Genomic DNA, 20076 nt, shown 5'->3' with positions numbered 1-20076 from the left:
GGAGGAGTTTAAGGAGAGAACCAACATGATATAGCTTAATTTTTAATAGGATAACGCTGGTTGCTAAATCAAGATTACAGTGAAGAAGCAGATCCAGAAACAGTGAAACAAGAGGCTAGAGTGAGAATACAGACAAAAAAAATGATAATAGGTAGAACCAGAGCTAAGAGCAGGGAAATTACATTTGGGATCTACGGTTTTATGAAGAAAGCTGGGGAGTTGCTAATGCACTGGATGTGAGATGTAGAAGGTGGTGGGGAGGTCAAGGATGATGCTAAGTGTTCTGGCCTGAGCAACTGGGAGAAAGGAGTTGACATTTACTGAGATGAGAAAAATTAGAAAAGCAAATTGGGAAGGGACAACATCATGTTTGGTATAGAACAGAAGTCAGAAACTTATTTTCTGTAAAGGGCCAGATAATAAATATTTTAGCCTTTGAGGGCCACATTTGGTCTATGTCACAACTACACAACTTTGTCCTTGTGCTATAAAAGCAGCCACAGATAACACATAAACAAATGAGTATGCCTGTGTTTCAACAAAATTTTGTTTATGGACATTAAAATTTAAGTCCATATAATTTTTATACCATGAAATATTGTTGTTTATCTTTTTCCAACCTTTTAAAAATGTAAAAAGTGTTCTTTTGTTGTAGGTCATACAAAAACAAATGGCAGGCCAGATTTCATCTGCTGAGCCCTGGTACAGAACACATTTAATTTTCAGCAATATGATCAATATCTTCCAACATTTCATTCCAGGCTTCTTACAGGATACCACAGCTGTTCACGTGCAGCAGAAGAGGGTGTATCTTCATGGCCTTTATATGACCAGCTCAGATTCTGACATAACATGCTAAGCAGCAAAGTAGAGATCTTTTAGGAGTATTGGCTCCATAAAATAGAAAGCCCCATATTTACAACAAAAGATTATTAAATTTACCAACACTGGATGTACACCCAGCTTCTCAGAAATAAACCCATGAAGAAATTGAGGGCTACACTGAAAGGTAGAAAGAACCTTCCCTCCAACGTTAGAAACAAACAGAAACATATTAGCGCTAGATGGCATAAAGTCTCAAGATTCATTATTATGGGGGGGGGGAGAGAAAGAGAAAAATAAACTGTACCTGTGAAATTGACAGAATGCTTTTTAAAGAAAAAAATTTAGTCTTCTCCACAAAGTTTCAAATGTTCAAATTTGAAGCTTAAGCTTTTTTTTAATAGATTCACTTTAAAAAGAAAAGAGTCAGCACCTGGAAAAAATATTCTAACAGAATAGATGTGTCAGAAAAAAACTGAAAATTTTTAACAAAGGGGAAAGGAGGAAATATCTCTCATATACTTGGTCAACCAGGAGATTTCTCAAGTCAAAGGTCTTAGTGAGCTCAATGGCAGCACAATAATGTCAGTGGGAGAACAAATAGTATTTTTGGAAAATCATCTTCAAGAAGTCAATGATGACTTTCAGTCCATTCAATGGCTTGTAAATGTTGTGGTGATTATCAACAGCTTTGGCACTGGTCAGCCCCAGGGAACTCTCTGGGCAGCAGATGATTAACTGCATAATCATGGTTAGGTTGCTTAAAATCTCCAGGCTTCATATCCTCATCTGTAAAGTGGGGATAAAGATACTTGCCCCACATGATATTAAATGGGATAACGTTTGTAAACCTTTCACTGAGTGCCTGGTCCAGAGTAAATTCTCAATAAACAGAAATTAAGATATTCTTAGATGTGATGTTAAAATTCTCTTCTGAATTTCGTAAGGCTTCCAGTTAGAGATTGGGATAGATGTCAGAAACAAACAACTGAAAAGATGCAGAAACCCTAACCTTCTCTGACTTTACCTGTTCATTGAGGATACAATTAGGATGACATACCTTTTCAAAGGCACACTGAGGGTTTCTGCAAACAGCAGGTTTGCAGATAACGATGTTGCCATGGCAACGGCAGTTCTGGCATGAATCAGGCTTCCAAGTTGTGGCATCCTGCAAGGAAGCATAAGCTTTCAGTTAAAAACTGATCAGTCAAGGTATGAGCACAGCGAAGCAGCACCATCAACAGCCCCACAGCCTAAACAATTAAAAAGCAACAGAAAGTCACAGGCACACACAGTGCTTGCTGGGCACTGATTAAACCCTGAGAGGCAATAAAAGCAGTATAATCCATTTCACCACAGTCAGCCCACGTAGCCAAAAACAAGGGCATGCGGCAGAGAGCTGTCGATACCCAGAGTGAAAAACATCGATTGGCCTGAAACCTCAGGAGGACACGCTGCTCCCTGACTTGAAGTTTCTCTTTGTTGTTAACTAACAGGAACCATCGGAGCATGTTTAAAGGAAAATGACACTTGGACTGGGAGTAACCAGCATCCTAAAAGCAGGATTTGCCAGTAGATAACATCAGCACCTTAGACTTCACTTTCTGTCTCTTGCATACTGCATATTCTAATGCTCACAGCACAAGGACTTGGGTAAGTAGTTCAATATTTTTGAAGCAGATCAACCAACATATTGAGTAACTATTGTATGCCCAGATGTACACTAAACATACTGGGGTACAAAAGAAGCATGCATATGAGCACAATCCATAAGATTCTCACAAATTATTATGGATTATGAACATGAGGGCCTTTGACTTGAACCGGGATGAGCTGGGACTTCCCCACAAAAAAGCGGAGACCAAGTGGGATAGTTAATGTTACATGTCAACTTGGTTAGGCTGTAGTGTCTTGTTCTTTGGTCAGACACCGCCTACATGTTGCTAAGATATTCTGTAGATGTAATTAACATTTACACTCAGTTGATTAAGTAAAGGAGATTACCTTCAATAACATGATAAGCCTCATCCAATCAGTTGAAGGTCTTTAGAGCAAAAATTGACGTTTCCTGGAGAGGAAGGAATTCAACCTCAACAGTAAAACATGGAATTCTGCCCGAGTTTCCAGGCTACCAGTCTGCCCTACAAATTTCAAAATTTCAGACTCGTGACTGCAACTTCAAATCTTGCCTTAATTTCCAGCCTTCTGGCCTGCCCTACAGATTTTGGACTTGTCAGTCCTCACAACTGCATGAGCCAATTCCATGGAAAAAAAAAACCAAACCCATATATATATATATATATATATATATATATATATATACACATATATATTTAAAGATACACATATGTCTCCTTTTGGCTCTGTTTCTCTGGAAGACCATGTCTGCCATACCAGTGCTAGCACAGATTTACATGGAGGTGCACAACATTTCCAAGCACAAATGAGGTCATTCTTTCACACCGAGAAATGGTCTTGGAAATGTGCTTCAAACCCAAAGTCATTTAAGAAACACAAAATATATCCGAGGTAAGGTAACATTCCCAGTGGCTAATTCACAAAAACTCTGAGCCAAAGCAAATGAGTACTAGAACCTGATTTGGAATACCTCTGAATTTCTTTCTTTGTTTTTTTTCTTTTATTGTTATAGCACATGCCTCTGAAATTGACAATACTGTGCCAACTACAGTCTCCTCTTAAGCGAAAGAGCAATGACAAGTAGGCAAGGAAAAACAGGTTTCATTCCCTGTAATGTAAACGATGTAATATATATCCCTTGCTGATTTCGAGAATGCAATATCAGTTTCAAGGTATAGGATAAAAACGACAACTTCACAAAGCCAATGGCCACCATTTATTGACTATTATCTTATGCTGACTTATGCATGACTTTGGGAGCAAGAAACACTGATAGAGGAGGCATTTGTAGTACTGGAGGTGGGTGGCCTAGTTTGCTTTCCTGACCTCTGCCATCATTCTAGAGGGCTGGGCCCAGCAGAGAGGGAAGTAAGTGCACACTTCTCTGAAAAGCACTGACATGTGTGACAACTCTGTAGTGCTGGCACTATTATTAGGACTATTCCCACTTTACGAATGAGGAAACAAGACATGAGAGATTGAGTAATTTGCTCAAATCCACAAAACTCTAAGAGATCTAAATACTCAGGGTCAGGAGTCAAGCTGCCTGGATTTGAACCCTGGTGTCACCATTCACAACAGTGAGTCTGTCATGGGGGCGCCTGGGTGGCTCAGTTGGTTCACCCGCTGACTCTTGATTTTGGCTCAGGTCAAGATCTCAAAGTTTGTGAATTTGAGCCCCATATCAGGCTCTGTGCTGATGGCATGGAGCTTGCTTGGGGTTCTCTCTCTCTCTCTCTCTCTCTCTCTCTCTCTCTATCTCTCTCTCTCTCTCTCTCTCAAAATAAATAAATAAACATTAAAAAACCAAAAAGAACAGTGAGTCTGTTATCAAGTTAAGGTGTCTGTGCCTAGAATTTCTTATCTGTAAAGTAGTAATGATAAAGTACTTAACTCATAAGGGTGTTGAAAGGATCAAATGGGATGATGTATTTAAAGAGATCCGAACAGTGTCTAGAATTTACTGAGGGCCTATTGAATGTAATATATTTTTAATCCAAATGCTTTCTAAGATGTCATGATCATTTAGCAAGCATCTCCTAAACATTTTCTTTTCTCAGAGTGAAAACAGTCCCATAAGTACCTGACTTCCCCATCTTCCCACATCAGGCCACACAGGTAAAGCAGACTGAAATTATTATTTAATTAGGACCCTAGGACTGAAAGGATTCAGGACATTGCAGGAGAAGGGAAGAATGAATCCACACATTGATTTTCAAGACTACTTAGGAAATTGGAAAAGTCCCTGTGTCGCTGAGCTGACATAACCAGGAATCCATGTCTTCCTTTCATGCAGATATGGGATGGCATTACCACCTCCATGGACTCCCTTCAGCTCAGTACGGCTCTAAGGCACAGTCACCTTCACTCTCTCTAGGCCTGGCATTCTTACGCCAGGGGTCAACTTCTTCTCTGCATGTCAATTGTTGTCTCAGAGGCCCCAGACTCCGAAACAGTCCATTATACTTGTTAGCAGCTCTCAGTCACTGCACTTGGCTTACTGAACTTTAAATAGGATCCTCTAAAAACATGGAATATTTTACTTTCACTCATAGAAGCATAATTTTTTCCTTATGTTAATTCAAAGTTAAATTTATCTGGGCCCAAGAGGCCTTCCTGAATGTGTTTATGAATCTGTCTTCCTATCAGACTATCACTCTTTAAAGAAGGAGATCTCATTTTATTCCTCTATATATCCTCTTCACCAAGCATGGTTCCCAAGTGCTGGATGAATTAGTTAATGAACAATCCTGAGTACTTGTTAGCCCTCAAGAAAGCATCTCTCCCTGAAAATTGAGATATCCCAGTTAGAATGCAAGATCTTGATAAAACAATGTTTAAGTGACAGCACTACAAAATCCCCATAATGTTGATGGCTATTACTTCACTGGAATCAAACCATGTTTGAAAAAATTTTTCTTCATCTGGCCATCGGACTTATCAAAAACTTCCTTATATTGATGTCCTAATAGAGTAAGTAATTTATGGCTAATTTAAAATAAAATGAGCACTTGACCAATGCCTGGATAGATAGCCATATATTTTTCAGGTCTAAAACTTTACGAATCAATTTCTACGGTTCCATAAAATTGCTTTATGAAGGTAGGGATAGGAGAGTTCCTCAATAGCTAAAACTTTGGATAAAGCTATAAAGTCCAAAGAAATAACATTGTAAAGTAAGTTTTACAGATTTTCCATGTTACTGTTGCAATTCTGTTGCTTTATAATCCTTTCTTGCAATCTAACACACTCTGCAAAAGAAGTCTTAAAATAGTTTTTCCCTAGAATATAGATTAAGGTGTTAGATTATGACAAACCTAAAAAGCTATCGAAATATAATCTGCTAATGAGTTTATAATATTTTAATAATATATGAATCAAATTCTCTTATAGATAATACGGTGTCTCCATCTACAAATATCTTAAAGTGATAGCCAAGTAATTCAAGAAAAATAAATTATTTCACTTGGTTAAGTATTTATTGAACATTTGATTCATGCTAAAAATATACAGTGAATATATCCCTCATCAGTACTAAAATTTCTGGGGGGAAATTATTTACAGTATTCTGTAAGAGCAGTTATATCAACTGTCAACATAAATTTTCTTCAATTTGAATAGTATAATAACCCTATTTTAATTATTAATTCGTCTCATTTTAAATTCCCTTGGTTTCTTAGACCAAAAACGAGAAAAAAGAAATAAAGCTCACCCAAAGCTGTGCTTTCAAGTTACAAAATAATATGTAGAATATAATGCCATTTTTATAATAAAAAATATACTTATGTGCATGGAAACAAAATATGGAATTATATAAGGTAGTAAGTGAAGGATGGTCATTCTCCAGTATGGACTGTAGGTAACTTTTTGGGTTTTTTCCCCTTTATCCTATCTACAGTTTCTATTTTTTTCAGTAACAAAAATATATAATTTATGTGATTTTTTTAGCATATTAAAATTTTCTAGAAAAGCTTGACCAGTATAATAGGCATGTATATTTCCCATTTATTCAATAAAATATTTCTTTAAATAAAATAGTTTCACAAAAACCTCAGCTTCTCGAAGCCATCTTTAGGTGACTCAATGCTGGGATACAGAGCTGATGAGAAACTCTCAGGTGGGGAGACATGGACCAGGACCCCTGGCTTCTCTGGGTGGTAGGATAGCTATAGGCAGCTTGGGCATCAGGTCCCTATACACTCATATTCTGGAAGATGATACAACACTCTCGCTTTTATGAGTTTCTTTTCCTATTTTGATAAATCTTCTTGGCATCAAGAATTACTGAGTCTTCTGTCCTTATGTTTAGCCCTTGGGAGACCCAAAGCTTCCTTGAGTCAAATGGGAAGACCTAGCTGGAGATTGCATGGTGAGGGTACAAGTTTGGGACTGACAAATGAAAGCTGTTGGAATCACATTGGAGGAAGTGGGTGCTAACAGTCTCTCCAAGCACCTTCTGGGGAACAAGGTAGCTTGTAACTTGGAGCAAACCAGGCTCCAAAGTGGGGATCTTGAATGAAGATGGTTCAGGATAGGATTGTCATAACTTGATGGCACCAGATCATGCTTTTCTCCTCCTTAAAAAGTTGAAGTGGTAACTTATTTCTCTCCCTGATTTCATTTTCTACCCTCTCTCTGAAACCTTTTTTACCTGGCTCTAGCTATACTGGTTTTCTTTGCTATTCCTGAAACTACCAAGTATGTTCCCAGCTCAGGGCCTTAGAATGTGCCACTCTCTCTGTTTGGGGTGCTCTTTCCCCCCAAACATCACCATGACTTATTCTTTCATTTCATTCAAGTGGCTGCTCAAATACCACCTCCTCAGATAGTATTTTGCACCTATCTATTCCTTTACTTGGTTTTCTTCCTCGTAGTCACCACTTAACATCATATTATACAGTTGTTTACTAATGGTCTTTCCTTTTCCCACTAGAACATAACCCTAAAAGATCAGGAATTTTGTTTGTTTTGTTCACTTCTGTGTCCCTAATGTCTAGAACAGTATCTGCACATAGTAGATGAAACTTACATGATCCTTTAAAATCACCTTTAAAATATAAGGTAGAAGAACAACAACAACAAATATGTTGTATTCCTTTTTCTGCCAACCATAGGTAAATAGGATCTGGGCATTGAACTGGCATGTGGGAGGTGGAGTTAAATCAAAGTACCTATCACATATTTAACAGGGAGCCATTTATCTAAACTTCTTGAGTTATTCCCAAACCTTCTTGCACTCAGTAAGATTTTTAAAAATTAATTGTGTTTCCTACTTGTCCTTCAACTCAAGAGAAGGCCACAATATTCAACTGGGTCTCATATCTTCATTTCTGGAGGTTTATTTTCTGACAAGTCTAGTTTTCAGAAAAGATAATCCATAAAAAAAGTTTCGTTGACCCAGCTCCAGTTCAGGCACGGAAATAATGTTCTTGTTTGTCAAGGAACCATAAAGAAACGAATCAATAACTTTCATAAGGTTATTTTAGAGTTCAATTCTTCTCCCCAAGTGCCCTTCCTCAGACAGCTTAGATAAACAATACCTTTTTCATTCAGTCTCATTTTAAAGTTCATGTAAAGCTCCTTATCCAGCCTCAAATAAAAAGGAGCAGAAGACACATATTGTTAAGGAAAGATAGGAGTCCTTATCTTTACATTAAATTCTCTTCTTTCAGGAGGAGCAAATGCCAAATGAGAGAGAAAATGGCAGACCACTTCCTGTCTGAGACCTATTTCAAAAGCTTGCTTCATATAAGGCCCCCTTATGGAGTTTGTTGTTTTCCACACCAAGGACCTAAGTAGTTTCCCATTACTGCATCCTGGAGAGACTAGCTTGTACCTGATGTCTTCCTCCAGCTGTCTTAAAATGATAAACTCAAAGGCACCAGCTATAAGAAAATCAGTTTGGATACAGAAACAACAGCATGAATCACAGATGAAAAGACAGCTGCTACACATAACTGAAAATGTCTTTGTTCAACTGGCTGACAAGAGTCGCTGAACAGCATGCCAAGTTAACATCAAGTTCCTGTACATATGTTTCCTTAGGGTAGTGTGGTAGCACAGGCAGGGGCAGGGGAAGGAAAGGGAACAAGTTCCTGCCATGTGCCAGTATTTCCGTGAGTCCCCCATACACACGCTAGCCTATTGGTCCTCCCAGCAACTTGTGAACAAAGTATCACTACCTTATATTTTATAGAGGAGGGAATAGGGTGTCAAAAGACTGAAGGAATTGTCCACAGCACATAAGTCATGAATAGATCTGGATTCAAACCCACCCTTTTCTTCCATGCTCTACTATTGTCATATAATATCAATAACAATAGAATGCCTTCTATTGTATAGCAGTCTTACCAGTTCAAATCACGCTTACTTCCATCTCTCACTCTACAAGCCAAAATGAGGCACAAGAGGGCAGTGCTGCAAATCTTCAGAGGAAAGGACTGTGGGGTTAAGTGACTTATCTGCCTAAAATATTCCCCATGCCTGCAAAGCATATTCCTACCCCCTTTTAATCTAACTTCCATCATCATGTCCTCCAGATCTCAGTTGAAATATTACTTCCTCAGGGAGGACCTCCCTGCCTCCTTGACTAAGGTAATATTTCCCTGCTCCATGTTCCCAAAACTTCCCCTACTTTCACAATGCAAGACTTATTCCTCCCAGGTCTGTTTTGCCCAGAAAAGAAGAAGGAGAAAAATGGCACTTTCTGGATTCCAGACCCCTGAGACACATTCAGATCTTTTATATTTCTCCCTGAAATATTGTGAGATAGATATCATCATCCCCACTTTACAGATGAGGAAACCAAGGTTCATAGGAGTTAGGTAATATTACCAAAGCTTATAAGTGATGGTACCTATATTTGAACAAGTGTCTATTAGATTCTGAAGCTTTTATTTTTCCAACCATACCCACTTCTGTACCCACAGCCTTGGTCTGTGAACACAAGGTCATACACCACATTAACTCAAGCAGCAATATCAGGATAGTAGAGTGGGTAAAGGTGGGTTCAAATACCAACTCAATTGCTCCCTAGCTGTGGGATCTTCGGACAAATCTCTTAGCTTTTCTGAGTGTCCATTTCCTAACATATAATACAGATAAGACAGAACTAAAGAGTGAGAGTAAAGATGAAATAAATTAATATACTTTTTTTAAAGTTTATTTATTTATTTGGGGGGGGGGGGGGGAGAGAGAAGAAAAGAGAGAATCCCAAAGCAGACTTTGTGTTGTCAGCTCAGAGCCTGACATGGGGATTGATCCCATGAACCATGAGATAATGACCTGAGCCGAAATCAAGAGTCAGACACTTAATTGACTGAGCCCCTAAATTAATATACATGTTAGCACAGTGCCCCTAATTAATATACATGTTAGCACAGTGGCTGATACATAGGAAGCACTTACTAAATGTTAGATATGAGTTTGGTCACCTGTCACAACCTTAACCAGTTGATGATGGTATTTTCTGCTACAGAGAGTAGTTGTAACATTTAGAGCTTTAGAAAATCCTCCTGGAATCTCCAGTTTCCAAGATAAGGAGGAGTTAACTTTCCCATAGCTTAAATGTTTACAAAATATTCCACTAGAGAGTGCTGTGGAAACTACACTCCTAGAAGAGTATACCAAAAAAAAAAAAAAAAAAAAAAAGAATCTCTTCAAAATGTAGAATAAAATTAAATGCCCAGTAAATGTGCTTTATTTCCAAATTCTGAAGCAATGGAAACACAGTCTTAGCTCTGTAACTCTTCTATTTTTTACGCACAGCTTTCTATTTATTCTAACACAATTCTGTTACAGTGAAAGGACAGCCCAAGAACATCCAATGACAAAATAACCCTCATAAATTTCTAGAGATGTTACCTGCAGAAAAAGTTCTATAATGAATAAAAAGTCTGCCTCATATTTCCACTTTAAGTAAGTCAGATACTAGGGAGACCCTGGTATAGCTTAAGCTTATAATCACATTTTTCCCTCTAACAATTCAGCTCTTACACATTTCATTTCACACTCCTAAGGAAAATGAAGGAAAAAAATACGCATTCAAAATATTTGCACATGAAATTAAATTACTGCTATTCCATTATATCTCGTATTAATATTATTTATTTTGTCTTCCTCTCCCACTAGATCATTATCATTTGTTTTATAATTTGTTGTTCCCTCCCTTCCCAAGAGTAGAGACAATTTCTTTATATATAGATAGCTTTGTGTTCCCATAGTGCCTAAAACATAATAGGCACTTACAACGTTTTTGACTGAGTTAATGGATGGATGGATGGATGGATGGATGGACATTCTCAAATTTGGATAATCACTAGCCATTTTGTGATGTAATTGCTGAAAAGCCAAATATATAGACAATAGCACTTCACTCCCCATGCTGCCCAATAAAAGTCTTGCTCCTGCAATGGCCATTTTCAATATGCACTATCTGAAATCCTGCCTTCTAGACTTAGGTCTCAGTCAAGACCTTTACTCTGAAATAGCCCCTCTATTTCTGACTGAATGCCAGGCTCACCTGCCTGATACTGCCATGTTCCAGCATGCCAACACTGCACGTACCATTTGAAGTTCTGCTGCATATCCTCAACCCCTCTTTTTTCCTGTAGCCAGGCTCTTAGCAGTTGACCTAGTTAAATTGGCCATCCAATAAATGGCTGGGAGCTGTACTGACACTCACATTCAACCAGGAAAAGCCACATCCTAATATGCCTGTTTTCAGGCCTGAACAAGGCCCTGACTCAAAGACTTCATTACCAGCAACCTCACTATTTAATGTAAAGCAAGCCCTTAAACAGGGGCTACGCTGCCCTAAGAGGCATTTGAAAATTTGTTTTGAAGACTGAAGGTTGGGGTGCTACTGGCATTTAATGGATACGGATCATAAATTCTAGATTTCATGTCATGCAAGACACTCTTGCACAAAGAAAAACTGTCCCATTTCCAGATGACATTTGAACGTCCTTCCAAACATTCATGTCAGTGAAAAATCTGTTTATAATTACCTGGTTATTATCCTAACTCTGTTTCACATATAAACACAAAAAAAGTTATTGAGTGGTAATAATATGTACTGAATTATCCAAAAACTTAACTATCATGTAACTCAAGGGAAGACTGTACTTTATTTTGTTTAGAACTTTATGAAAATAACAGAAGACAAAAAAAAATTGTATTGGAAATTTTTTAGAAACTATGAATGTTTTATCAGATAACCAGTATCCCCAACCATAATTAATTGGGAATTCAAGAACAGCAAAATACAAACAAATGAGATTAATTTTTTTAACTGCGTGCTGAACATAACTTAAAAGAATATTAGTTAAGTGAGGAGATAGCTCATTAGAAAATATCCAAACTGAGGGACAAAAAACAAAAAGTATTAGAAAAGAGCATGGGAGACACATGGAACATACTGTAAGGTTTAATATATAGGCATGTGAGGAAGAGATGACAGAAATGGGCAAAAATAAATTTTTGAAAAAATAACAGCCAAAAAATTTCCAAAACAAAGAAAAACATTAAGATTCAAGAAGTGATAAGACTATCAAGCAGAATAAATACAAAGAAAATAATACCTTAAGCACATTGGAGTAAGACTACTGAAAACTAACAGTAAAGAATAAAATCTGTTTTTCCTCTCTATTCCTCCCCACTTCCCCAGCCCTTAGCAACCAATTTCTATTTTCTGTTATATGAGTCTATTTTTTTTTTTTTACTTTTTATTTTCATCGTTTTTCAAAGTTTTATTTATTTAAGTAATCTCCACACCCAGCATGAGACTTGAACTCACAATTCCAAGATCGAGTTACATGTTCTTCTGATTGAGCCAGCCAAGTGGCTCTTGTTTTTTTTTTTTTTTTTTTTTTTTTTTTTGAGATTCCATCTATAAGTGATATCATATTGTATTTGTCTTTCTCAGTCTGGCTTATTTCACTTAGCATGATGCCCTCCAAGTTCATCTGTGTTGTCACAAATGATAGGATTTCCCTGTTTTTAAGGCTGAATAATATTCCTGTGTGTGTGTGTGTGTGTGTTTCACATTTTTTTTATCCATTCATCCACTGACTGTCACTTAAGTTGTTTCCATAGAGAAAAATCTTAAAGTCTATAGAGGGGTGGAGAATTATCTTCAAAGATGAACACTAAACCTGATAGCCAACTTCTCCACAAAAAAAATGATGGAAGTCAGGAAAAAAATCTTTGAAGTGATAAGTAAAAACAATAATCAATTTAGGATTCTATACCCAGCAAAAATAGCCTTCAAAAAATAAAAGTGAAATAAAAACATTTTAAATTAATAAAACTTATGAGAATTTGTCACCTGCAGACCCAAACATAAAAAAGTAAAGGAAGTTCTTCAGGAAAACAGAACATTATTATAGATGGAAACACAGTAATGTAGGAAGAAACTGAGAGTAATGGAAAGGGCAAATGTGTGGGTAAATATAAAAAATAACTGTGTAAAACAAAAATAATATTTTGTGGAATTTAAAATGCAGCTAATATAAAATGGATAACAATAACATCTAAGACTGCAGAAAAGTAAATAAGTTTAAAGTGTTTCAAGGTCCTAGTACTAGTTGGGAAGAGCTAAATAATTAATACATGTAATCTCTAGGATTACCACTAAAAGAAATAGTAAAAGCATGTATAACTAAAGAAGCTAACAGATGGGGAAATGAATTTTGTATTGATCCAAAAGAAGAAAAGAGAAAAAAGAAACACAAAACAGGAGAACAAACAGAAAACAAATAGTAAGATAGTAAATATAAACCTTCAAATATCAATAATTATGAAAATGAAAATTAAAAGATTGTCAGACTGGATAAAAACAGTGAAATGGATCCAATAACATTGAGAGCCATTCTTGCAAAGTACCAATTGAACATCTCAAAGATAAAAAACCCAATTTGTATATGTATGTAAATATATACATATTTGTACACATAATTTGTATATGTATATAAGTATATACATATTTGTATACATTTATACCTCTGCCCCATCCAAGATGGAATTTCAGAGACTAAATTCTTCAACCATTCAAGTCACCAAGAATTTGAGGATCTGTCACTGTGCTAAGCAACTGGGAATTACAAAAAAATATAAACTGGATACCGAAGAATACAACCCTGTTCCTTACATATGCACTTGAACTTGAAATACAGTTGAAGAAGCAAGATTTTGAAAATAATTAGGGAACAAAGGAAAAGAATAATTGAAGAGAGAACCTAGTATGGAAAAAGAGCACTGGACTAGGAGTTAGAACCTGCCTTCAGCAAGCTGGGCACACTAGACAAGATTCTTCCTCCATAAATTAGAGGCTAGAGCTCAGTGTCCATAATCTAGAAATGAATTCTGGAGTCATACATCTGGGGGGTAGAATCTAGCTCCTTGACTTAATAGTTACAGAACCTTAAACAAGATAATTTCCTGACTAAGCTTCAGTTTCCTTTTATATAAAAAAAATATAAAGATAATAAAACCTACTCAAGAGGAATATTAGGAGGCTAAATTACATAACACATTTTAGATTCCTCAGCACAGTGCCCAACACTTATAGGGTAGAGCAGAGGCTTCCAGTTCTCTATCCTTAGACCCTTCCTGTACTCCAAATAAATCTCTGTATGACCTCTGTCAGAGGGATCATCACTGTACATCTTTGTACAGAGGTCATAAAGCAGTTCATCATCTGCTTGATTTTTTTTCTCATGTGTGCATTTCATGACCATGTTCATCAATATACAACCACTCCTGATGTGCAAGTTACAAAGCTTACTTTTCAAAATAAGATACCATATAGATAATGCATTTTTTTAATCAAACACTCAACTTTCCAAACCCATTTTATAATGTCCATTTTAAAATGTCTTTACACAAGTTATATGTCCATGCAATACTCATGGCTACTTTTTACTAAACAACTATTATATACATACATTACATATGTATGTGTCTTATATATACATATATGTGTATATTACAGGTGTATATACATGCATATGTACACCTATAATATTCATATCACATACAAATATGTATTTACATGTGACATTTAATCCTTGCAAAAACCTTGTGAATTACTTAATTATTGCTTCTGTTTTCAAAAAAAAAAAAAGAAAGAAACCAAAGCTTAAAAAAAAAAAAAATTGGTGACTTATCATATAACTGGGAAAGCCAGAATTTGAAGGCAGGGCTGCTTAGTATCAAGAACTATGCTCTTTCAACTAAAAGATGATAATTCTGGAGAGGACAGCTCTCAACAGGTTTCTGTATAACTGATCACCTGACCTAATTGACTTTGGCTGCTGTCACCACCTCCACCCCACCACAGTGCAGCTGGCAAGGATTTCTGCACAGGAAGGAATCTGGGACCAACAAGGGTAACCAGCTCTGCCTCAGCAACCTTACTCTCAATATCTTACTCAAGATCTTAAACTTCGAAGGAAACAAAAACAGCTTCTCCTCTAGAAATGTTTGAGGAAGCTTTCTATAACGCCACATGGCATAATAAAGTAATAATGATATGGTAACAAAACTGTACCAGACAACACTGCTCAAATCAACCTTCTTAATCTTGGCAAACGAGAAGAGTGCATTACATAGCTGCTGCTATTTCCATGTCCTGGGTGAGTAGTGGAAAGTCTTCCAAAGTTCTAAGTCAGAGATGGTAGACAGGTTTTCTCACAGATGCCAGCTCTACAAAAAAAAAAACACTTAAAATGCTGTGTTGAGGAGGATTCTGAAGCTCTGTCCAAGTAGGGTAAGTGGAAAAATTACTATTGCATGCCACGGGCTCAGGGTTAAATAGTGGGGAGGAGCAGAAGTTACCCATGCCATATGATCCCACATGCTACAGCCCACACAGTCTACCCTAAAATATTGTTCGCCATTGTCACTCGATTCAGGAATTAAAATGGGAAAAGAAAAAAAAAAAAGGAAAAGAAAAAAGCAAGCAAGCTCGGTTTGGCCAAAACCACTGATATGATTAACTTTAATGCCAAACTAATCAACCACATTTTACTTTTCTTATTTTTCCATTAAGCTATTCAACTCTTTCCAGACATGTAAACCTTTCCTCATTCATAACCAGTTTACAAATGGGCTTCTGTTCTGCATCAGCTACTGTTCCCAAGAACACTCTGGCACAGGCCACAACTGGCATATGGGGTTAGCATCTTCACCTCTGGGAACATGGATTCCACCCCCATCCCAAACCAAGAGGAAATTAACTGCCAGTTCTGATGGGAATGACATATTGACTAAGTACTTAGACCAAGCAATCCACTCCTGCAGTCAGCAAAATACACAGTGGTTGTATTCTCTAACAACATAAGAATGCTTGATTAGATTTGCCTCAAACCTCACTGTTTGCCAGGAAGCCACTGAAGAGAAGCAGGGATCAGGTGTCTCCAAGGAAGACCCTCCCAGGGTTCACTGTGAAATCCAGAGGCAGAACCCAGAGCAATTACACTTCTGGTACAATTACCAGCATCACCCACTCCCTGCCAACTGAGGAGACTTGGCAGCTGAATAATACAGCTTTCATTTTACATTTCCACTCCAATTAGCTGACAGTACTAGTCAATTGGCTGCATCAAACAAAAAGCAAGAGAAGTTGAAAGGCCTCTGTGTGGTTTACAGAGCTGTGCCTTAGAGAACAATGAAGAGATGAAAGGGACTGAAAAGAGAATTAGGGGACCCACCGCAACAAAAGGGCCAGCTGCAAACAACCCACAGGTGGGACACATGGTTCAAGTGGTGCACCGGAGATATTTAAGCTTAACACTCATCCCACCTACTGTCTGTTCTACTAATGGCAAGAGAATTCAATCACTGCCCCTGTAAGGTCTGGTTGGGACTTAATAACATTGCACAGTATATATGCATACAAAAAAGCACACATTCTCCTGAGAACTACCCTCTCCCGTCCTACCACACAGTCCACATTTACAGAGAAATTACTGAAATGAATGCAAAGTCCCGCTAGTGCTTAGGGGCTGTGAAAGGAATAGAAGACAATGAGTTTCGGGGTGGGTGGTAAGGGTTCACAGTCTCACCGATGAAATGCACACAGGAAACAAGGAACCATACAGTGGACAGCAGGGACAATGGGAGGGTGCAGCAGTGACTTTGAGTAACTGAACCATCAGAATGTGCTGACCAGTGCCAGGATCCTAGGTGGATCCCACAGAGGGGTTCTAATAGATTCCACTGGAGTTCTCTGAAGTTCTGGCTGGAAAACTGCAGTAACTCTTCCAGAGCTGAACAGAATCAACCAGGGCCTCAGGCCCAGTAATAGTCCACACTGAACCCGGCAAGTTTCCACATGCTGCCCCGTTCTCCTACATTCTTCCAGAGCTTAGAGGAGCCTAATCACAGCCCTTGTAAACAGCCTGGGAGAGTTCTGTCTGGTCACATTGTGGACAAACCTAAAATTCCCAGTGCCCTTGGGGGAATGGTTCTTTTAAAGACAGAACATACATTATAATTTGTTTCCTGGGCTTCATCCAAAATACACTATTTCAGCCTTTATCCATTTGGGGCCCTGTGATTGACATTTAATATGGACTGAAGGGGTTTTGTGATCTTGTCCCAAAGCTGAATGTCAACTGTGGGAAAGAGGAAGCATTCACTTGCAAATCAGGGTTTGCCACCCTCTTCTTGGTGGCTTAGGGTCTCGCAACTCGGTAGAACCACACGTCCTTGAAGCCCATGTTCAATGCAGGCTGAGTGGTTCAACCCGGACACTATTCTAAAGGTGAGAGGACCTAAGCCAGGCAAATGTAAAGAATGAGAATGAGTAAGAACAACTGTTACAAAGTCATTAAATAGCATGTTATTTAGCTGATCCACCTAAGTAAAGACAGAACATATGCAAATTTTTAAGGTTTCTAATACATATACAAAAATACCCTCAGGTAATTTTACTTCAAATATCAATTAAACAGCCCAGAAGTTGTTTACTGTCACATTAACTTTGTGTACATACAAGGATTTGTTGCAAAGAAGGCAAAAAAAATTCTTAAAACACGACTAGAGACCACTAAAAAAAAATGGCATTTTTAATCTTTATGATAAATTTTATATTCCCACCTTTTTTTGGTTTAAAAAGTAGATAGCTGGTCACATATTATTTTTTATAATAAACATGTGCTAATTCCTTTTAAAAAGAAAGAAAAAGAAAAAAGTGTTACTAGTATTCTTGGAACTTCTGAAAGTTTGCATACCTGCCAAGTTGAGATAAGCTCCCAAATAAAATGACTGGTAAAAGAGGAAGCAAGTAAAATTAATGGGTACATTTTGGATGTTGAGTGTGATAAGTTCTTTATAGATTTTGGGTACTAACTCAACACCCAAAAAACAAATAATCCAGTGAAGAAATAGGCCAAAGACATGAATAGACACTTCTCCAAAGAAGACATCCAGATGGCCAACTGACACATGAAAAAATGCTCAACATCACTCATCATCAGGGAAATACAAATCAAAACCACAATGAGATACCACCTCACACCTGTCAGAAAGGTGAACATTAACAACTCAGGCAACAACAGATGTTGGCGAGGATGCGGAGAGAGAGGATCTCTTTTGCGCTGCTGGTGGGAATGCAAACTGGTGCAGCCACTCTGGAAAACAGTATGCAGGTTCCTCAAAAAATTAAAAATAGAACTACCCTACAACCCAGCAATTGCACTACTAAGTATTTATCCAAGGGATACAGGTATGCTGTTTTGGTTTTTTTGTTTGTTTTTTTTTTGTTTTTTTTTGTTTTTTTCAGTAGCATTTTATTGATTTATTTCTCATAGATTGATTTAAATTTCACGCTCAATTCATAAAAACCAAGGTTAGAAGTTGGCTATTTTTATACTAGTGCCACAAAAAATATTTTTCCTACCAATAAAAAACTAAAATATTGACTTCTAGCATTAAGTTTCATGAAACTATGGTCAATCGGGAATCAGTAGTAATCATTTGCTACTACAAACAACAATTATGGCTTCAATAAGTCAAGACATTTTATACTATATTTTCTCTTTACATTGGTTAATTTTTCATTCAATTGTTGTCATGGCAATTGCACATTGAACTTGCGTTGAGAAGTCAAAAAGGTGGCTGTGATATTTTAACCATTTAAAACTTGTTAGAGAATGAGAAAAAGTCCAAGTAAGTAAGTCTGTGTAATATGCATAAACTGTTTTTTCAGAACATTCTGGGGACACCATGTAGGTCATTCAGCAGAAAGCACATATTCCTAGTTTTGGGAGTACCACTCCAAAGAGAGGTTAGATTCAACACTTCATTACGGAACTGATTGTGACCCATTATAGAATAAATGGATTCCCATTTCTTATGTTCCATCTTCTGGTCCAGCTCTGCCATTCCAGCGATGTAAATCTGGACATGTCCCTTGCTTTCTTTATAATATTCTTCTTTTCTGCACTTGTCCAGCCCTGGGAAAGAGTGTGGCAACACAGATGGCTTCATCAGCTGGCTGTATTCCAGGGGCTCACTGGTAGTTATCCTGCCTGTCACTTAAGGTTTACGTGTATATACAGATGGTTTACAGAGTTGACGTCTTGGTAAAAATCACAGGGCTGAGTCACACAATAGCACCCTGTAGATAGAGGTCAAATCAAGGGTTCTTCCTTTTGGAACTTAGGAGTCATCTACATTGACTCTAATCTGTTATTTGGATGTTCACAGGTGGTTATCCAGGCTCTTCTCATTAATGCTAATAAGATAATTCCAAGTTCTTTATTTTAAGCCCACATCTTTTCCCTATTATTTTGACCAATTTATTCTAGTTCTAACCCGGAAAAAAAAATGCATTCTCAAATTATTCCTTATTCCAAGTGACTGACAACTTTTTGGAGAGTTGAAGATAGCCAGTATGTTCTTTTGAAACATGTTGGTATTTAAGGGTTTTTTCATGGTTTTTTTTTTTTTTTTTTTCTTTTTTTTTTTATTTTTTAATATATGAAATTTACTGTCAAATTGGTTTCCATACAACACCCAGTGCTCATCCCAAAAGGTGCCCTCCTCAATACCCATCACCCACCCTGCCCTCCCTCCCACCCCCCATCAACCCTCAGTTTGTTCTCAGTTTTTAACAGTCTCTTATGCTTTGGCTCTCTCCCACTCTAACCTCTTTTTTTTTTCTTTCCTTCCCCTCCCCCATGGGTTTCTGTTAAGTTTCTCAGGATCCACATAAGAGTGAAACCATATGGTATCTGTCTTTCTCTGTATGGCTTATTTCACTTAGCATCACACTCTCCAGTTCCATCCATGTTGCTACAAAAGGCCATATTTCATTTTTTCTCATTGCCACGTAGTATTCCATTGTGTATATAAACCACAATTTCTTTATCCATTCATCAGTTGATGGACATTTAGGCTCTTTCCATAATTTGGCTATTGTTGAGAGTGCCGCTATAAACATTGGGGTACAGGTGCCCCTATGCATCAGTACTCCTGTATCCCTTGGATAAATTCCTAGCAGTGCTATTGCTGGGTCATAGGGTAGGTCTATTTTTAATTTTCTGAGGAACCCAGGTATGCTGTTTTGAAGGGGCACATGCACCCCCATGTTTATAGCAGCACTATCAA

General features: G+C 37.5%; 1 protein-coding gene across 1 annotated transcript in view; it reads right to left on the bottom strand.

Moving 5' to 3' along the window:
* The window catches only part of FRAS1 (Fraser extracellular matrix complex subunit 1), a 425706-nt gene that overhangs the window by 269577 nt on the left and 136053 nt on the right, over positions 1–20076 (bottom strand). Inside the window, exon 3 of the mRNA XM_049632097.1 lies at positions 1883–1990. Coding sequence (XP_049488054.1) covers positions 1883–1990 — 108 coding nt within the window. The remainder of the gene's footprint in view (positions 1–1882; positions 1991–20076) is intronic.

Source organism: Panthera uncia, chromosome B1 (assembly GCF_023721935.1).
Source record: "Panthera uncia isolate 11264 chromosome B1, Puncia_PCG_1.0, whole genome shotgun sequence".
NCBI classification, from domain to species: Eukaryota; Metazoa; Chordata; class Mammalia; order Carnivora; family Felidae; genus Panthera; species Panthera uncia.
Note: the sequence above shows the minus strand (reverse complement) of the source record. Positions and strands in the feature narration are given on the sequence as shown.